Genomic DNA, 22,114 nt, shown 5'->3' on the forward strand with positions numbered 1-22,114 from the left:
TGTTTCTCTTTATTTTATCTCATTCTCTTTGCTTTTCTTGGGCATACATTAGTACTTTAAACAATTTTGAGTTGAATCCTAATGCAAAGATCCCATCTTTAATTATTTGCTGGTATATACACTTCAAGCTAACTAAACTTCTCACAATTTTATTTTTAACTTAAATACATCTTAATTTATTCAACTTTCGTGATTGTTTAGAAATTTTTCTCATTTAAAAGTATAGTTTTTCTTACTGTTAGACTTAATTGCTCTTATTTATATTCTAGATTCATGTTCCTTGTATGACATAAGTGTGAAAAGTGTTTTCTAGTCTTTAAAGAGTTTTATCTATCTTTTCATAGTGTTTTATTTGGAAGGTTAAGATTTTGTTTTAATAAAGGCCAAATGAACTTTTAAAAATGAATTATGATTTTTGCTATTGAATATAAGAAACTTTTACAATATTTATGGTCAAAATTTTTCTATTATATTCTAGAAACTTTATAATTTTAGGTTTTACATTTAATTTTAACTTAAACTTTGAACAAAGTGTAGAATGTACATAAAATTTATTTCTCCTTCCCATCTCTTCCTTCCAAGCAGGCTATATAACTTCCCAGCACTGTAAATGGAAGAGATTACATCTTCTCCATTGAATTGCCATTGTGTCACACATGATTTGATTGCATTGTGTCAGTCTGTTTCTGGGTCCTGATCTACTGATTTCAGTTTGATTCCTTTGTTAATATGCTGTTTCTGTTATTAGTCTTTATGATATGCCTTGTGATCACATAGTGTGAGCTATCTAACCTGAGTCTGTCCATTTGATTTTCTTTACAAATTTAAAATCAGATTACTGATATAGAGATAAGAAAATGATGTTGGGGGTTTATACTGAGATTGCATTGACGTTTTATACATCAACTCACAATAAATTGCCTTCTTAACAATATTGGGATCATCAATCCAGGAATATGGCACATCTGTCTTATGAAGGCTTTCTTTCATTTTTTTAGTGTTTTATAGGTTTTAGCAAATAGATACTGAATATATTTATTAGATGGCATATTAGTACTCAGGGTACTATTTTCAGTAGAACTTTAATACTGAATTACAGTTGTTTGCTACTATCACATAGTAGATGAATTGATTTTGTGTGCTGAGAATGTCACTATATTAAAAGGAATGTGTGTGGTATTCCTGGCATTTAAATTCATCCAGTGAAGTTCTGCCAGCCAATGTTATGGTGTTTGGAGGCAAAGTGTTTGAGAGTTAGTGAGAGTTAGATGAGGCCGTATAAAACTGGGCTCTTCATGTTGTGCTTGTCCATAAAAAGAGACACCAAAGCATGTGTGTTCTCTCCCTTCCACCTTCCCTGGCATATAAAACACAAGATCATATAAAGTGTGATCCTATTTAGTCTTAATAATAAAAAGCTGGTGTCAGATATTGTGATAAATGCTGAAATATCAGAGAAGTAAAGGACCAGTCATGGTCACCCTTTAGCTCTCCAACTGCTCTGACTGAAATGGGCTTAGATCCTGTGGACATCCTGCCCTATCACTTCCTGTCTGTCTGTACAGACCTCCAGAGCTCTATGGTTAACTCGTGGCTATTTCCACTCTCTGATCTCCAGGCAAACTTTATTTGTCAGAACACAAACAAAATATCACAAATTTCCCCTTTTGTCTAAAATTAAAAAGAGAAGGTTATAACTAACATAGAAAAAGTATAAGTACAATAAGTATATACAATATATACAGTCAAGAATTACATTAACAATGTTCAGTCCATTAGCATTTGACAAATTTAGAGAAAATACTCTATTATTTATCCTATGTTGGTGAGTACAAAGGGTTTTTCCTAATTCACCTTTTATCCTAATTTGCATTACCAACTCCAAACTATCTTTTGATGTCTATCAATCCTATAAATTTTATACCTCATTACTGTTTTTTTTTCTGAATTGTTAACAAAAAAAAACTATATCTAGTCTTCAACTCTATCAGAGACCTGAGAAGGATATGATATTACCTGAATAACAAGAAACTACAAGCATGTGACTTCCTAAAAAATGTGAGAAATGCTAGAAACAACTGGATTCCTGAACCCAAGGTTTCTCTGTAATTCTGGGCATCTATTTTTGGCTTACATGCCTAGAATATCTGATGGACGTTTCTGTAAAAAATGATATTCTGAATGGCTGTCCTACCTTGTCTTGCTAAAGTTTGGCAATCAATCACTTTCTTTTGTGTCCTGCTCATTCAATTTGGACAGCAACTGTCAGCAATTGAGGCAAGGGTACTTTCTTACCCAGTGAATAATTTCTGTCACAAAGAAAGTAAACTTCATATAGACTTTCTTCAGTGCCCATCATCTTCTCTGAAGTAGATTGGTGTTGCCAGGAGTAGGCATGCTTCAATGTTGTTTAAAAAAAAAGCAGGTTAATAAAACATCTTAAATGCCATATTCTGTAGATCTCTGAATTGGTTGAAGATCACCTGTCTATCTACAATATATCTCTGCTTGATTTTGAAAACATACCTAACATGACTACAATTTCAATTGTAGTATGTGACTATTTACCTGCATTTCTTTATTATTCTAAATAGCTTGTAATAATAACTTTCAAGGACTAAAAATTTGCCTTACATTAAATGAGCTGTGTATGCACAATACCTTGAACAAGAGTAGAAGTGTATGCATAGTATGTTCTAACAAAAATAAGCTTAAATTTATAACAATATATAAAAATCCATAATGTAAATGTAAAATATTTGAGACTAGTAGTTTCTGTTATGCTTTAAAAATAGATTCAGTAATCTACTCTATTATCTTAGGATTTCTATAGCGTATAGACAGTATAATAAAAATAATCTCAATTTTGTATAAATATACAAAAATCCAAGCCAATGTAAAATATTTAAAACTAGTAGATACCTTTTGGTTTAAAAGTAGATTCAGTAATCTACGCTTTTATCATATTTCTATGTCCCCCTTTTTTTCAGAACAGGAATCTACACTCCTTTTTAATTTTCTTTTTTTTTTTTGTGAGCATGGGATTCTTAATCTCAGGGTTGGTTTGAGCCCCGCATTGGGTGCCAGATGAAGTGCAATCCTAATTAGTCTTAATAATAAAAACCCGGAGTCAGATATCATAGTAAATACTGAAAGATCAGAGGAGTTAACAACCACTACATCACAGTTACCTCTTACCTCTCTGCTCAGACAGAAGAGGACCAAGATTCTGTCTACACCCTGCCTTATCACCGCCTGTCTGTCTGTACAGACCTCTAGACCTCTATAATTAATTAGTAGCTTCCTCTACCCTCTGATCTCCAGGCAAACTTTGTCAGAACACAAACAAAATATTGTAACAGGCATATAAGTAAACAGTGATACCACTCTAAAGTCAAGAGAAGAGCTCTGAGATTGGAACAAATTTGCTGCATTGGTGATTTGCTTAAGAATGTCTCTCATAGATTCATATCTTTGAAAACTTATTTACCAGGGAGTGGAACTGTTTGAAAGGATTAGATGGTCTTGTTGGAGGAAGTATGTCACTGGGGATGGATTTTGAGGTTTCAAAAGCCTATGCTAGACCCAATCTCTCTCTTTCTCTGCCTAAGGATCATCATGTAAAACTTCCAATCATTCCTCCAATGCCCACCTAATCTCTGAAACGATAAGCCAACCCCCAAATCAACCTTGGTCACAGTGCCTCTTCACAGCAATAGAAAAGTGTTTTGATTTTGAGTGCACTGGTCTCCAGATCTGTAAGAAGTACATTTCTGTCATTTAAGTCAACCCGATTGTGACATTTTCTACACACAAATAAATGTCTATTCTTGTTTATTACTTTCGGAAGACTTTTTAAGTAGACTGTTCGGGTTTTCTCCAGAGAGAAGGATGTAGCCTCTGAAGAAATACAGCTTTAGTTCTCTTTAGCATTAGCCATGATGATATGCTGAGCTATACTTGAAACTTAGAGAAACATTTAAAAGCTAGTAATGCCAGCTGTGTGTATTTAAATATTTGACCATGAATTATATTTAGTTTTACCTTCAAAAGTTTGCAGTCCAGAAATGCTAGAGTACTGATTTTTCATAAGGTGCCTGTTACATTCTGTACTCTAATCAAGTGTCCCACTCGCTGAATTTGAGTCCTGGATATGCATCTCTATCTGGGGAAATATTGTTCAGGACGGAGAGTACAGCAGAATAAAGGGATGTACACTTCCTTGCTAAGAATCTCGTACCTTCTCGCCTGGCCTGGAGTTCACCAGAAAGGATGATGGGTGACGTAGTCTTCCTGATCTTAAGGCATGACCTCTCTGCTATGATGCAGGGAGCAATTTCCTTGATTTGATATGGGGACATCTGTAGATGTACACACCAAGGGTACTGCTACTCAATTCTGTGTGAGTGTAAATTGTTGTCATCGTTAAGATTTTTTCACATGGCATTTTTTAGATATGGTTTGTGCTTTTTTTCCCTTGTTGTTACAGAAAAGTCAAAACAATGGAACATTGTTTCCTTCAATTATCCTAAGATGGAAATCAGTATTTGAGGCCCAAGCTCCTTTGATTTATTGCTACGTGTGGGAGAGAAGTTAAAATAACAGTCAACAGTTAACATTTGATGTATAAAGGATAACTCTGTCTCTATGCCGGAGAGGTGGATCAAGGGTTAGGAGCATCTATTGCTCTTGCAGAGGACCTGGGTTTGGTTCCCTGCTCCCATATGACAGCTCACAGCCACTTGTAACTCCAGAGACTGACACCCTTTTCCGACTTCTGAGGGCACATGGCACAGACATGGAACATATAAATACATGCAGACAAAACACATATCCACATAAAATTAAAATTAGAAATTTTAATTTCTTCCCAGCATGGCAAGAAAATGGATGTGTGGCAGGGAAGGAACTCTTTGTTTCTAAACCTGACTTTAGTTTCTGTCTCTAAGGTATCATGAAGTCTTTCTGTAAGCAATTCAACCAGAGACAATTTTAAATAAGTATCTATACATAATGACCTGCAGGGGAACAGTCAGCAGCAACTGTTGTTAGTATTTCTGTAGCATCTCTGTTAAGATGCTAAGATTGTTATCTTCAATTCCCCTGAGATCCAGCTACATAGGAAACAAAAGTGTCTGTGTGCTTGCCTTTATGTGCCGATTTGCTTTGTAAAGACTTACTTTCTTTTAGACTATGTGTATATGTGGGTTTGTGCTCGTGAGTGCAGGTAACCCTGGAAGTCAGAGGCATTGGAATACCCTGAGCTCCAGTTTCAGGCCACTGTGAACCACCCTGTGCGGGTGGTGAGAGTTGAACTCGGTTCCTCTGGAAGATGTTAACCACCAAGTAGATCATAACCACCGTGCCATCTCTCCAGTCTCACGAGTACCAATTTATGGAGGTAACAATGTAAGGTTTGCTTTATTGGTAATAAATCTGGAAAAAAGAGCAGTTTTAATTTTCTTTTCTTTTTCTTTTTGTTTTTTTGAGACAGGTTTTCTCTGTAGTTTTGGAGCCTGTCCTGGAACTAGCACTTGTAGACCAGGTTGGCCTCAAACTCACAGAGATCTACCTATCTCTGCCTCCCGAGTGCTGGGATTAAAGGCATGCACCGTCACCGCCCAGCACTTTTTGGTTTTCTTTTGCGAGTGCATAGCAGAGCCTCGATGTTCTGAGTTGCCTGGCTTCAGAGAGTTGCTAATCGTTTTTAGGTTTTAAGGCAAGAAAAAGTTTCTCTATGTTCAAAAGGCGCTTTTGGTTGAGTCTATTGATTATAAATCTAGCCACAATAAGAAGGGTGAAGGCAGGAAGTTGACGTGGGAGGTAGGAGACGTAGAAGAGGTCCTTTAAGAGAACCTAGGGAAACAGAGTCAGGGGCCTCCGTGCTATGGGCCTCTTGTGAAGACCATCAGAAGGAGATATACTGCCTGAAGCGTAGTCAGGATGGCTCAGCATGTAACCACTGTTAAGTCTTGGTAGAAGAGCTATGGCTCAGCCTGTCCCAGAGTGTCTGGAACTGATGATTTCCTAAAAGGGACAAGCTGGACCTGGCCATACAGCAGGTATGACATCCACCTGGCATGTGCACAGAGGAAAGCCTCGTGGCATGGCAAGAAGGCAACCATCTGTAAGTCACAGAGACTTGATCTTAGAAGAAACCAAAGCCACCAGTCTGGGCTTAGAGGTTCAGCTTCCTGACCTATAACAGACAGCTGTTTCACGCACAGGGCTGTGGTCCTTTGTTAGGACAGCCTTAGCTGACAAACACAGAGAGCTGAACTGGGGCTAACAGCAGGCAGTACCCTTTGTCGGGGCCAGTGAACACCAGTAACAAGCAGCCTCCAGCATCCAGGCTCAGATTAACAGGCGGAGGACAAATGGCCAAGGAGACAAGCGCCAAGTGAAGAAGAAGAATCCACCACCGCTTCCATCAGGAAGCCAGTCAGTCATTTCTTGTGGAGACTTGCGGGTCCATCTCTCCTTCCCTGCTCTTATCAACCTTCAAACGTATCCCCCTGTTACTTACAGGTCAGGATTGTCTCGGAGCATCCAGGCTGATGAGTCCGAATGAGCATGTGCAGACGATCCTCCTTCATTGATCTGCACAGCAGAGCTAGGAAAGGGAGGGATGATTTAACGCCTGTTTCCCAAGACTGAAGGATTCTTTTTTCAGCTCTCACCAAGGAGCAGACAAAGGAAACAGGCTTCACCTGTAACAGGAGGGGCTGTGTTAGACAGCAGGGAGATTTATCAGGCAAGGAGGCTGAGGGCCCCGGAGTGAGTTATAGTCTTGCTTTACCTGGAGATCTTCAAAGTAAGATATACTTCCTCTGACAGGCACACTCAGGGGTGGTGCTGGGGAGGGATTTCTCGCTGGAGGCAGGGAAATGGACTCCAGCGACCTTTGAAGGTTGAGTCCGGCCTTCTGAGTCCAGGAGAAACTAAGATGGGAAAATTTATGGTCTTGACATCCATCATGTGGGTGAATACGAGCCTCTGCTGCTTCAGAAGAATGAAGATTCGGGCCTGACTGCTCTATCAGTCAGGGCTCCAGGAGGAAACAGATGGCCCCGTCAATCGAAAATGATTTGAGAGGGTTTAATAAAGACACTATTTACAAAGGTCTGGGCAAGATGGAGATTATACAGGATGCAGCAGTACTCTAAGGCTCTTAGTGCCTTCACTGGGGTACAGAAAACTATCTTGAGGGGGCTGCAATGTTCTATTGAGGAATGTTACCAGTTAGAGAGGTCCTAGGACCAGAGTTCTGAAAGAGGCATCCTGAGGACCCTTGTACCTCTTTACCAATCTACTCAAGGGAACCCCTTGACCAGACCAAACAAGCAGGAAGAACTTTGGAAAAGAGTGAGAGGAGATCAATTTGAAAAGGTGAATCCATTTCGCCTCCCTTTCCAGGACGAGGCTCCTTCTGTGTGCTGAGCAGACTTACACTGATATCAAACGCCGCTGACACATGTACTCTGTTCTACGAACCTCGGAGTGGCCAGAAAGGTTAAAGTCAAGAAGCTACTAAAATAAATAAGACAGGAAAGTTACTGAAGCCTCTTGTGACTCAGTGTACTCATCAGAAAAACCGGGATAATCACGGAGTCGGGATATATACGCTAGTCTGTGGAAGCATTAAGAATAACGCACAATGTTAAGAGGGCTCAGCCACATATGTCAGTTCTTACCATCATCCTTATAGTATGCGCATCTCTCAGCCAGTCTCTTGGGAGCTCTCTCCTCTGTGGAGACTTCTAGGACTGGCCATCTTTAGACTGTGGCGCCTGCTGCGGTTTGAATACGTCTCCCAAAAGTTTCCATGTTGGAAACTAGATCCTCAAGCTATGATATTTGGAGGTAGAGTTTTTGAAAAACAATTGGGATTAATAAGGGCGGGGCACTTCTCCTGGCATTGGTGACTTTTCATGGCGAGCTCGAGTAGCAAGCTAGCATTCAGACCCAGTTTTGCCGTGCGATACTTTCTGCCAGGCTCTCGTGCATCAAGAAGACCTTAACCAGAGGCTAGCACCACGCAGTTAGACTGCCCAGCCTCCAGAACCATGGTTAAATACATTTGTATTAGTTACCTAGCCTTAGATATTTTGTTACGGCAACAGAGAACACAAAAGGACATCATTTCTCATTTAGATAAGGCCAGTGTACAGTTACGTGGCTTGCATATCTGCTTCCTCTGTTAAACTTTTCACCGTGTTGGGATTATTTTGGTTTTATCTCCTTTGGTAGTCTCAAGTTCTAGTACATAGGAGATAGTTGATAAAATTTGTTGTGTGGCCCAGGCATCGTCAAGAATCCAGCTGTCTTCGTGGCCGAGCAGAGAATTCCTCTCTTGAGAGTTCAACAAGAATTACTTACCTTGTTTTCCCTTAGGGTGAAGTTGGCTTTTTTTAATGCCATGAAAGAACACCATGACCAAGGCAACTTAAAAAATATACCATTTGTCAGGTGGTGGAGGCATATGCCTTTAATTCCAGCACTTGGGAGGCAGAGGCAGGCAGATCTCTGTGAGTTAGAAGCCAGCCTGGTCCACAGAGTGAGTTCCAGGACAACCAGGGTTGTCACACAAAGAAAACCTGTCTTGAAAAAGAAAAAAAAAATGGCATTCAGTTTGGGGGTTCATGATTCCAGAGCTTATGACTGTCATGGTGGGGAGCATGGAGGTAGCGGGCAGACATGGTACTGGACCAGTAACTGAGAGGTTGTATCCTGATCTGCAAGTTCAGGCAGAGGAAGAGAGCTAACTGGCAATGACACAGGCTTTCAGAACATCAAAACCCACCCCAAAGACACCCACCTCTTCCAAGGTCACACCTCTTAATCCTACCCAAACAGTTCTACCTATTAGGAAACAAGTACTCAAATGTATGAGGCTATGGAGGGGGTGGGGTGGGGTGGGGTGGGGTGGGGGTGGGGCTGTTCTCATCAAACCACCACACCTGCTGAGGTATAGGAGTAAGTTGCAACCCACAAAAACTCTTCAGTATAAATGAAATGGCAACACATTTCACAAGGAAAATATAAGAGTTGGAGGGTGATTCTATACACTTCACAGCTTTAAGATGAATGCAAGTTCCTTTGTATTTGAATTCTTACTTGGTTCTTTACTTAGACAAATCATTAAAAATTAAAAATCAAAACTTGTATGCATAGATGTTTTGCCTGCATGTATATCTGTGTACCATATGTATTCAGTGCCCTCGGAGGCCAGAATTGGGCACTGAATCCTTTAGAACTGAACTCACAGATAGTTGTAACATGCCGTATGGGTGCTGGAAATTGAACCTGGATCTTCTAGAAGAGCAGCAAGTGCTCTTAATGACTGAGCCATATTGCCAGTTCCCAAATCATTAAAAAAATGGAGACAATTGGTTGTATTTGAACACTAATAGTTGATAATATCAAGGAATTTTATCAACATTTTGAGATATAAAAACTGTATCTCAAATATATTTCACAAAAGAACCTTGTCTTTTGAAGATGTAGTTACAACCATAAATGGAATTATATGGTAATTGAGATCTGTTTTAGAATAACCTTAACATGGCCAGGAAGAAGACAGGAGCAGAAAGTCCAAAGTTGATTGTAAATGATAAATTGTAGACAAAGTTAACTTGATGATTCTGTCTATTTTTATATACTCATGGCATCTTTCTATAATTTAAAGTGCAATGTGAACCAGACTTGCAATTCAGTTACCCAAAAGGCTATTGTAGGAAGACTACAAATCGAAGTCCATCTTGGGCTACAGAGTGTGTTCAAGGCTAGACTGGGCTAGCCTGGGTAAATCGGTGAGATCCTGTCTCTAAATAAGAAATAAAAAAAGGGCTGGGAAAATAGTTGAGTTGTAGTGAATATGCTTATTATGTATGAGCATCAATATTCAATGTCTAGTAACACACAGACACACACACATCAGAAAAACATTACTTCAATTGTATGCCATGAAATCAGCATAGTTTGAATAGGTTTTGCCCAAAAGAGTACTCAGTTCTGAATGTTGGTTAGCTTTAAGGTGAGGCAGGAAAGGCACTGTGATCCGGGTGAGAGAGACCATGAACAAAGACACAGAGAAACTCTGTACTGAATGCAGCATATTCTCTGGGAAGGTGGATGGACTTGGTTGGGGGAGAAGAGGCGAGTGATTGGCATACAGTGGGCACCGATGACACCAGCCTAAGCAGTGTGCATGCACGATGAGCTGGTAGGAGCCAGCGTGCCTGTTGTTTTATTAACAGTGCTGGCTGAATGGGACTGGAATCCGTACTGAATATGCTGGACGCAAAGCCAACACAGGTTGAGCTGATGCTCTTTGGAGAATCTCTTTTCTTCTTTACAAGACAAAGGCGGCCCTGGGTCTTGCTCATGGCCAGTGGGACCTTTCCTCCTTAGTCACGTTCATTTACCAAAGAGCCAGAACTTGAAGGTTCAGAAATGGTGACTGACATCATTACCCTGCTGGTAAGAATCAGTTGCTTGGCCAACCCTGCCCAGGAAAATGGGACCAGAGCCAGTGTTGCCCTGAAGCTGGGTTCTCTCCATCCTAATCTAGTGTTGATGCTGGTCTATCCCACTGCATTCTCATTTGTACCCACTGTGCTGTTTTGACCCCACCCCCCCAGGAAGGAAGATATTGCTGTATTCATTTGACAGGCGAGGAAACTGAGAACCAAAGTGGAGAAATAATTTGCTTAATGTCCTGTGACCAATAAACGATGGGAGTGAGATTCTCTCCTCTTCTCTGGGTTCTTTGATCTCTTTTCTCCTCCTGCCTCTCCTCCTCCTCCTATGTTCACCCCCTCCTCACAGACCCTCTTGAGACGGGGTTCTATCTGTGTAGTTCAGGCTGGCCACAAACCCACAAACTCATAATCCTCCTGCCTCCATTTCACACTTACAGGGATTACAGGCCTGTCTCACCTCACCTAGGAGTACTCTGGTTTCAAGCTCAGCTTCTCCCTGCAGCTTCCCTGTCCTCTAGGATGTCAGGGCTCCTTTCTTCCGGATGAACCAAATAATATCAGGCTGTTCTGTGATTGGTAGTTGGCTGGGAGGGTGGTTCTACATGCACCAATTGTTTCCGGCACCAGACTCTTTTCCATTTTGTAGATGGGGAAGTTAAAGCCCTGACTGCTGGCAGAGTTCAGAAAACGAGAAATCAAGATGTAAATCCTAGACTAAATTTCTTGGGCTACTTCTTTCTGCTTAGTTGAGAATTCACCCAAACGAAGGTGTGAGAATAAGCAGGAGGAGTATTTCTATTACCAGTGCACTGAAATCTCTGCATGGCGGTCCTTTCTTTGGTTGTCGCATTCACGAAGTATTTATAACATGGCAGGCTAAACACATTTTAATTCATTAGATATCCATAATGGTCATGTCATAATTATTCCCATTTTATCAATGAGGAAGTTGAGGTATTAGCCAATACTGTAGAGGTAATGAAGGAGAGCACTAGGGGTCAACCCAGCCAGTTTGGTACCTGAGTCCATGGTCTTGACCGCATCATTGTCCCACGTCCAAGCCCAGGACTTGGATACCTCTGTCTTAGATGGTTTAGGCTGACTCGGATTCCAATCTCACGAGGGTAAATTATAAAGACCAAAGTGATTAGGGACTGATTTGACTTAACTTAAGCTCTAAGTCAAGTATTAAGAAGTTGCCCAATTCAACTTGGTCAGAAATGCATTGTAAGGACTGACTGTGCCTCTTCAATAGTTGCCATCAGAGTAGAACTACTGAATGGAAGGGGATAACTCAGTCCCCTACAGCGCTTGCCATGGGAGAGTTTAGTGCTTAGTAGCCATTACTGTCCTTTTTGGGCTCCAGTCTGCTCACTTCTCTTGCATTCTGTCTTGAGCCTGAAGCCCACTGCTTACTCCCTCTCCGCGGCTCTAACTTCTTCAATGCTCCACTCCGTTGAGTCCACTGTATGATGCTCACTTCCTCCCCCACTCAAGTCTAGCCTAGTTCTCTGGCTTTCCTGTGATTTGCTTTGGCCAATGAAATGTGAGCCAAAGAGGTAGGAGTTAATTCCAGATGGGACTGTTAAAAGCCATTATGAACCCTGCCTATACCTCCTGCAACGGTCCGAATGCTATCTGTTTTCTGTCTTCGGTCCTAGAATGAGGCAATCCTATGCAGAGGTCTCAGGCTGCCCGCAAGAGACATGTAAAATAAGCTTAAATTCTTCATGGCTGTGGCATGTGGAATTGCTTCTTTGACGGTCTAGTTCTTTATACAGATCGAATGAATGGCTGTTTTATAAGCTTCTCTCCTATGGCATGAGGGTGAAATGTTCCCTCGCAGCGTGTTTTGAATGCCCAGTCACCAGCTTGGACACTTGGCTTTTTGAAAGCCCCGGGGCCCTTAGGAGGTGGGTCCTGGTTGGTGGAGGTAGGCTGCTAGAGGTGGGACTTTGGAAGGTTATACCATCCCTGGTGTTGGCCTGTGCTTTCTCTTGGCCTGTTGGGATGCGAGGGGTCTCTGATACAAGCTCCTACCACCAAGAGCTCCACCCTGCCTTCTTCAGTTTGACGGCCGAAAGTCCCTATGAAACAAGAGCCCGAGCAAAACTCCCGCCAGTGTTTCTGTCACATGATGGGAAAAGTAACAAGTAAAAATCCATCTTGTGCTACAAAGACATGCAGTGTCTTGGCACAAGGTCAAATTTCATATTGCACCCTATCGTCTCTCCTTCTTTCAGCCTAAGACGCATTCCTGGAGTCCCCAATAGGTATAAGCTCGCACTGATTCCAGATACATTTTACATATTGTTTCCTTATTGCCCACTGTGACATATTCTTACTCTGTCTTTTGCCTGATTGGTTTCTACCTATGGCATTGGCCTCGCTGGCTTTCAGAACAATCTGAAGAGCCACGGTGACTGTGCTGTTGAGCGGATCTGAGTGATATTTATTTTCTCCACTAGATCATACGGCGCAGAAGGACAGATGGGATTTTATTTACTGTCTAGTCCTAGCATTGGCATAGTGTCTGGCACATAGTGGGCATTTTCCCACCAGCATTTGCTGAGGAAGAGGTTAACAGACTCAAGCTGTGGTGGTGATTCCGGGAAGGAAGTTGGCGCCTGACTTCTTGCATTTCAACCCCACCCATTCTTTGCATGACCTCCAGCAACCAATCTCTTCTCAGGAGCCTCATCTACAGGGGGATAAAAACTATACTCATCTCACGGTGTGGCCTCAAGGTTAAAATGGATTTAATGTGCCCCTGATTTATGTCCCTGCTTGCCTAGTTTACCAGTTCACATTCTGCTGATGAGGCTGGGGCTGGTATTTTCTTGGTTCTATTTCCAGGCTCTCTTTTTAAATGGCCACTATTAGAACCAGCCAAGGAGACACCCTGGTGGGAGCCAAGAGGAGGATGGAGAGGAGAGAGCTTCCTTTCCACAGCGTGGCAGCAGCAGCTACAGCTGTAAAACATTCTCTAGCTGCTTCTGATATTCCCAGCTCCAGCTAGGCCTTGCTCGGCAGAAACCTCACCTCCCTTGGTAATGCTAGCACCCACCAGTCCTCTTCTCACAGAGATCCTAGTCACGCAGTGTCGTGTTCCCGCTCTGTGGTGCCCTTCTACCTCAAGAGATCCAGGTATCAGCCTCATGTGTCCCACCCTCACCACCTGAACCCTTCCTTCCTTGTGCTTCTCCAGATCCATGGCTGATGGCTGTGCCCTCCCGTTATACCATCCAGGGGCCATTTAGAGCCCCTTCTCTCACAGGACCCACTTCCTGGCGCCTGATAGCAATAATAAATCACAGAGAGCAAGCACTCCGGGGACACAGGAAGCTCCAGGTGGGTGTGCAACCTTGCATCTGTCCAGGTGGGTAAGAGGCCATACTCTCCTTGGAACCCTGTGGAAGATCCTACACACATAAAACTCATCAAGGGTGAAGACGCTGCGGTCAGAAAGCCCACGTTTTGGAGAAGCCCCAGAACACAGCACAGGTCACCCGCCCACCAGGCATGACGTACCCAGCAAAGGAAGACATGACTTCTGTAGCATTAGCAATTTTTTATTTTTCCTTTTTTGTTGCATAGGAAATGCAGTACTTGCTTCCAGTAATTGTATTGTAATGTGAGAAGGTGGTAGCACTAACGGTTGAATACAAGAGTTAAACTAATCCACACCAGCTCAAAAACCCTGTGGAGATTTAGTTGATAAGAATGGAGGCCCACAGTGATTCTCAACCAATTACAAGTTTTCACAGAACACAGTAAACGAAAAGGGTAACTATGAGAGTCAATACAAATATGCTAGAGGCACAGGGGGCCCGGCTCATAAAAACAATTTCAGACCAAGTTATTAACACGGGGTGTTTCGTTTCACAATAGGTCTCTTTTTCCATCATTTAAAGTTTTTAATCCTTTCCCCCACAATTTGAAATGAAAATCAGAGGCACTCTGAGCAGACATTTTTTTTTTCCATGTGTGATGGGAAGGGTTACAGGGAGGGGAAAGAAGGATGCATAGACTTCGTCTTGACAGTCTCCCTAAGGACCTAATGGGACCTGCTGGCAGTCCGCGTCTAGTCTGGCTGGCATCTCAGTGGCAAGGTTGCCGAGACCAGCAGAGAGACGGCGGCCTGAGGGGGAAGAGAGCTAGCAGCTCCCTGACACCTGCCTCCTACCATGGCCAGTGGCCTGAGACCCTTGGTGGAGAATGCTAACAGGTTATTAGCAAGAAAAAAATTTTAAAAAACAAGAATACTGCAAGTAACAGCCAAGGGAAAGGAAAACCAGCGTTAGGTATTGGAAGCTGAGCATAGAAGAACAGGAAGAATGGCCTATTCCTTGGATAGCACTTGCCTTTGAAACCACTATAGAGGCAGGAAACTTCGTATTTTCAAGTCTGTGATACTTTCTGCCAGGAATTTGCTCTAGTGAGATCAGAGGTAGGACTTCTCCTGTACCCTCTCGTGGTCCAAATACAGTTTACAAAGTTTGTGTTTCGACCCAGATAGCATGGTGAGTCTACGGGTGGGGATGCATGGCGCACAGAGCAGGGTCCTCGATGTGCTACAGCCCCAGGCTGGAGTTCCCACTTTGCTACCGAGCATTGCTGGGACCTAGTTCCAATATCTTAGCCCTCTAACTTGCTTGCTGGCTTAATGCAACCCTTTGGAGAACGAGGCAGACGGGTGCTGGCTGGTTCAGAGGGAAAATTAAAGAAAAAAAAATCAATTTGGAAAGCAAGTAGTTTCAAATTTAGACCCCAAAAAAGAGCATATTTTAAAAATCCCGTGTTAATAGCAAACTTCTTTCTTATGAATCGAGCCCAAAGTTTGTACAGAGTTATAGTTTGGAAGAAAATATTGCATCTGTGCATGTAACTGAATAGCCATGTGGATTCTCATGACTTTTTTTTTCTGTTTAATATGAGGAAGTCTGGTGTGAGGTGGATCAAGCATGGGTGAACTGTCCATTAAGATGTCAGTGCCGCCTAGCTCCTGTGGAGGGTCACGACAGCGACTCTCACTTGGAAGTGTTCTCAGAGTGGCTTTGCAGTAGCGCTCTTGAAATTCAAATGGTAGTTTTGAGACAAAAAAATCTCACCAGATACTGATTTCTGAAATCAAACACCCATGCTTGTCCCTTAGGAGAAACAAAATGAAACAAAAACAAAAACAAAAAATGAAAACAAAACACACGTAATACTGAATTTAAGTAAGTGTACACCTCCAAGATACTGAAGACAGCCAGAAGGAAGACAGAGTTCGCGTTCTCAGTGAAATACCTCAAACCTAGCTGACAAGAACCAAGGCAGAAAAAAAAGACTAACAGAACTTTGAGTAATATTCATACAGTTCACTAAGCATTATGGAATAGCATGCATAATATTGTACGGTTATCTTACATCACCTATACCAGAGGTCCTGACTGACAGACAGCGAAGGCTACCGGTGTAGAAAAATCTTACTTCAGAAGAGCAGTATAATACAGATTTCACAGGCACTACATTTTAATATATCAGGTATTATGCTGGTTTTCTTATAATTCTTTCTGTCCTAAAGCTGGCATTATAACAATGACCAAAAAGGCAAGGATTGAAGTAAACGGAAAGTAGATACCAAAGTTGATATAGTTTTTTTTTCTTCAGATAGATTAGTGCATAGTTCTCATGCAGATAAACACTGCTATGCATTTACACTGTTGGGAAGCAGAGTGAATTGAGCCCAAGTTGTCACATTTGTGTAAATCATTTTGTCAGCCTGTAATAGCACCATGTAATGGATTTGCATTAAACATGAAATTGATTTCAGAACTGGTGACACAGTGTTCACTACAGTTAAGTGCTATGGAATAGCTTCAATATACCTGCTATATATCAAAGCCATTTTCATTCCGCTGCTTTTCTTATTGGGAAAAATCAAGGGGAAACATACATGACACTAATTAGACGATTGCACAGCCGTGGACGTGGAGAAGGCAGAGCAGGGATTACTGTCAAACAGTAAGTGCATGCATTGGCTTCAAGGCAAAATGTCCTCGGAAGCCGACATACATGAAAGCCATGCCCGAAGGGCGGAGCAGCCTCTGGGACTGTCTAGGAAGGTCTGGCGGCTAGGCTGGGAGGCACCACCAAAGCGCTCCTCACTGACCACACTTTTCGTATTTTACACCTGTGCAATGGAGGCCTGCTACCAGAAACCGGAAAGGAAAAAGAGGCGAAGAAAAAGCAGAAAGACAGAGACACACAGAGAGAAAGAGACAGGGAGGAGAGGATGGCGTGGTGGAGACTAGGGGAGAGACTCTGAGGGGAGGGAATGGCAAATGACATCCTCAAAAACCACTCTCCACCAAAAAGGAAAGAAAAAAAATCACAGGATAAAATGTTTTCCTTTGCAAATAACTCATGATATCACCACTACAGAGGCTGAAGCACACGAGGGTAAGGACCTGGGAAGGCGAAAGATGACCTTTTTGAGATGGGTTTTGCATATTCCTGTGGGCTGACTGAAGACAGCACAGCGTGACTAGCGATTTGGGTCCTGCACACTTGGACTGTCGGGGAAAGAAAACGGAAAGCTGGGAGAATGCCGCCTGGAGGGCCCAACGGGAATTATCCGGGTGATGGCGGCACTGGGTGGGGAATGAGCTAATAGATGACCCGCCAAGAAGAGGCTGAAGAGACATACCTTGGTGGGAAGAGAAGGGCTGGAGGGGTAGGAGCATGGCACCAGAGGGCGTCTGCCCAAGAGGAGTTAGAAAAGGAGCAGTGGCCAGCAGAGGGGCCGAGGGCAAGCAGCGACTGGGAGATGCTGAGAGTTAGTGTTTGTGCCTCTGACTTCAGTTCCCAAAGAAAAAAATCGGGGAGGGGGGGAGTCATTTGAGGGACCACTTTTTGCCAATTGTGTTAATGCCATTTGATGGGAGAGGGGGAAAAAACATCCAACATTTCTCAGAATCAAGGCTGGGCCTTCAGATGCTGATAGCTCTTGAGTCTGTCTGTCTGTCTCTACACCCTTGTAGTAATGTCTTCCTCAAGCACCTTCACTCAGCATTGAACCTAAGACGCAAAACACATGGATTGGTCGGTGTTTTGTTCTTCCTACTTGATGACAACCAAACTACGGTTTCCCGCGGCTTTCTTGACAATGAAGCGTGAACGGAACCGGAACTCAGTGTATCTACTACTTAACCCTTGTTTGCTATCACCCTACGCTGCCTCCACAATGGTTTAGAGCCTTCAAAACATTTTTTTTTCCTGCAATTCTGTTCAGAGTTCCCTAACTTTAGCTTCATCAAACTTAATACAACAAAATACCTTCAACAATACAGCACACCTGTAACGTTCATTTTGCAATGGTTCTTCAGTAGACCTACACTTCTCAAGCATAGGAATATGCTATACCATTGGCGGCAAATAACTGTATTTAAATACTTACAAAAAACAAACAAACGAACAAACAAAAGAGGAAACAGGAAAGTTTTAAACTTAAATCCAGTTCCCAAAGTGGGTTGAAAAGAAACGAAAAAGCAATTCTATGAACGCTGCCTTTGTAATGAACAATCAGAAATTTCACTAGGCTAATTTGACAGAAATTTTTCCTCATTTAGACAACATTACAAAAGTCCTGCATTATAAAATAGGGTAGAATAAATCAGTGTAATCAATAAAACTATACAACGATACAAATTATCTTCTGAGTGGGCAGTCTATCCTCTCTCTTTGCAGCCGTGACTACAACATGCTCACTAAAAACAGCTAAAACTGCCCAAACTATTGCTTAGTTGGTTTTGTTTAAAAAAGGGTGCAATTTTATTGTATATACAACCAATTTCCTGGTAAGACCTTGGCATTTTGCAAGGTTCTGACAAAATGTTTGTCTAGGCTTTCTTCCCTTCACTGTGAAGCACTGAAAGCTGCTATTTTTCTTTCTTTCTTTCTCTCTCTCTCTTTTTTTAGTGCACATATGTCATAATAAAGTAATGCCCAGCTAAGTGCTAGAGGGAAGGCAAAGTAGGCTGCTGGCTATAGGAAGTGACACCGTACACTGACAATCACACCATACAACAGCGCCAAGCGACTATTCAACCACTTATCAGACACATATGAAAATCCAAAATGTTTTATTTTATTTTTTTTCCTTAAATAGAGATAACCAGTAAACAATTTTCAGAACTTGGAAGTTTAAAAACGTGCATATAAAAATGGGCATTATGTACTTTTTATTGAATGTGGATTGACTGCTGTCTGCTAAGAAAAGTGGGTGTGGGGGCTGAAGAGAAAGGAAGTTGTCTTTTTTTTTTTTTAAGGCTTGCTTGTGAAAGGAACAGTTGTAAAAACAAAATTGCTTGAAGCAGGGTCAGCTTAGTGCTTCACAGTTTGACTGCTTCTCTAAGAGGAGCCCTTCCTGCACACGTGCATCAAAAACCACAGAAAATACAAAGACAGACACCTAAAAACACACTGCGTCAAATGCAGCACTGACTTTGGTCAAATAAAAAAAAAAAAAGAAAAACTAATAATTGCTAAGCTTTTCTACATGATATAAGCAGGTATTGCATATTTTCATATATCTGGGGGAAAATAAAGGAAGACTCCAAATAAATTGAAAAAAAAATGCAGCAACATCCCAAATACTGATATTGTAAGCATCTACAGAGCTCAGAATAGCACTGCCACTGACCACACAGGACAATCAGGACTACGCCTGTCTGCGGAACAGCTAACTTTCTATTTAGGTCTAGATGTTGAAATGGACGATGGCTGACATAAAGTTACATTTACAAAAAGTGTCTCCGAATGCTCGAGTAGGGAGAACCCCTTCAAACAGAGGGGCGTGTGCAACAATTCCACAAGTCACCACTATCCAGGGCAAGGCACATTGATATGGAATTTTTGTTTTCGTGCAAATTAAGGAAAAAAATAAAAACAAAACAACACCGTTTGGGGGTAAAGATGAGGAGCAAAGTGTCTTCCCAAGAATTTCAGTCACTTGATTGTATAGGACAGTAGTTGAGCCCTTCTGAAGGGCTGAGACAGTTTAAAGGCTAGTGCCTAGAGTGAGTTACAATATTGTCTTAATGCACTCTACTTTATCCTACATTAGCTATATAAAAATTAGTTACTAACACTAGAACATGCAGAGACTTCCTCCGGCCAGCAGGGCCTGCCAGCCAGAACACATATATATGTATAGCATAGGAAACCTTGACGTTGCATGGGAAGCAAGGGGGTGCTTCGCTGTCTGGTAGAAAAATCACTTGCATTTTTTTTGTTTGTTTCTGCTTTTTTATTTTTTTGTTCTTTTTTTTGATCTTTTTTGTCTTTTTTTTTTGTTTTTAAACATAAGATACAAGACATTGGGGGGGGTGTGTGAACTTTTTTTCGTTTTTCCTAACGAGTACCCTTGATCTGAATGGGCACCAGCAGTTGTTTCTCTATCCGAGGTGTTGGATTAAAGTTTCCCATAGCCCAGTTCAGGGCTTGCAAAGGGTCTTTGAAACTTCTGGACAATGTCTGGTACAATGAGGCGCTTGATAACTGATTGATCTGGTGTTGCCATACACATGTAAAAATTTCCAGAATTGGCATAATTCATTATAGTGATTTCTAGCTTATAAAATTAACAGATACCATGATTTCATTTGAGTTATGTGCTTTGATAACAGAAAATAATTAATTAGCATTTAATGTAGTTAACATATTGTGGTAAAAGCACCATTAGATTTGTATTTTTTTGTTTTTTTTTAAATTTTCCTTCAGTTTTTTTTAAAGGGATACAAGTTTAACAATAAAAAACATAAAAAGCAAAAATAGCTCCCCTTTTTCTTGCAAGGCTGTTTTTTACCCCAATAATTTAGAGTCCTGGGGTGGAAGGACTTGAAAAACAAAAATAGAATTTTCAACAATCTCTATCTTACAAAGATACTTAGCTATCCAATGAAATTGCACTTCACTCAATTCAAAATTCGATTGTTTTGATTCCTGTCAGTTTCTGTCAAAACAGACCATCTTCCCCATTTCCATGTGAATTTTTGTGTCATTGTTGAAATTGTTGAAAAATGTTTTTTTTTTTAATGTAAGTGCAGCATTTCTAAACTTGAGAACACAACAAATGAGAGCAGTAGTCTTTGCCGTCCTTTGGGAATTGTTCTGCAACACGGGTGGGTTCACTGTCCTTGCGGGCTGTGTTGTGTATGTAACTGCTGACTGCTGAACCAAACCAAACGAAAAGAAAGATCAACGCAACTGCATTTTCTTTTTCTACTATGTTACAGGAAAAAAAAAAAAAAACCAAAAAAGAAAAAAAAAAAACCATTGCCCTTTGAGTGTCCTGTAAGTTACAGATCGCAGATCTCAGCTACTACAAAAGATTCCATTCTCCAGGTGCTCCAGATGCTCAGGGAGGGGCACCCCTGCGTGGGCAAAGTCATGAAATACTGTGAAAAGGCCAGGCTCGTAAGGGAAGTGTGTTACACAGGAAGTTAGTGAGCAAGGCTCCTCCTCTGCCAGCCACTTCACCTAATGCTCACACCACCACCGAAACACTTCAAATGTCACACAGCCCAACCATTTCCAGCACCATATGAGAAATTACGACAGTCCCTAAAGTATTTTTTTTTAAAAAAAAAAAATCCCGAAAGGTTATGGCCTTTGCTGTTTGACCATGATGCTTGCTGTTTCCATGTCCAAGTTGATTCGAGTCGGTTTTTCTCCCCTTCCACTGACAGTGAAGTTGTAACTGCGCTGGGTTGAGGTTGCGTCCATGTTACAGAGTTGAGAAGGGGTCAGGTGGTCTGTCTGGTTGATGGTGGGACGCTGCAACTTTTATCCCAGGTACCAGGACTGGAAGACAAAGAGAAGAGTGCACTTAGAAATGCAGGTGCATGCTGGGATTTGGCACACGGGCTTGACCAGCGTGTGCTAAGCCCGCAGAGATCCTCAGTGTACAAACACAAAAATGTGCAAGTTTGTAAAACTACTTTGAAAGTTGCTTTTTGAACCAAGGGATCAGAACTGACCTTGGAGGTTTATGTGGCCAAGGAATGGCAGGTGACAGCAAATCCCAAGCCACTGAAATTGAAATCTCATTCCTCTGACATTAAAAGTCATTATTTTGGTTGGGGTTTGCCAGTGTTTTGAGCATGTCTTACTAAGTGATGCTTTTCTGGCCACACGACATTCACATCAGGTTTTGTAACCTAGCAGGGAGCCGTTAAAAGAGGGCAAGGAACCTGGCTATGTTATTAGCACCTCGCTCAGTGATGGGTGGGCTCAAGAAAGAGAAGCAAAGTGGCTGAAGGGTGAGGTTAGGCGCTGCAGAGAGTAGTTATTGCTATGATTTTCTCAGTATATTTTTCAGTGAGGTGTAGGTGCTAAAAACAGGTACTAAACATAAACACGACATTCTGTGAACATGCCATGTGGCTGGTGGAGGCAGCCAAAACAGAAAAGTCTGGTGGGAAACAGTGGATTGGTGGCCTGGGGTATCGGGAAGCCATTGTCACGAGAGAGAACGTAGGGTGCTAATTCATCTTCCTCCCAGGTGAATAGACCTAGTTTTATATTCTTCTCTTAGAAGAGATCAGTAGGACTACACCTTATGAAGCATCATCAGGTTCAAG

At 41.8% G+C, this 22,114-nt stretch overlaps 1 protein-coding gene across 5 annotated transcripts in view; it reads right to left on the bottom strand.

Annotated features, from left to right (window-relative positions):
- Positions 1-18,596: 18,596 nt before the first annotated feature.
- Nfia (nuclear factor I A) overlaps positions 18,597-22,114 on the bottom strand; it is a 347,196-nt gene continuing 343,678 nt past the window's right edge. For all 5 annotated transcript variants that reach the window (XM_087904820.1, XM_087904823.1, XM_087904824.1 and 2 more), the window contains one exon: positions 18,597-21,335. In XM_087904820.1, coding sequence (XP_087760946.1) covers positions 21,318-21,335 — 18 coding nt within the window. In that variant the 3' untranslated portion in view covers positions 18,597-21,317. The remainder of the gene's footprint in view (positions 21,336-22,114) is intronic.

The sequence above is a fragment of the Myodes glareolus genome, chromosome 3 (assembly GCF_982192425.1).
Source record: "Myodes glareolus chromosome 3, mMyoGla1.1, whole genome shotgun sequence".
Classification (NCBI taxonomy): Eukaryota; Metazoa; Chordata; class Mammalia; order Rodentia; family Cricetidae; genus Myodes; species Myodes glareolus.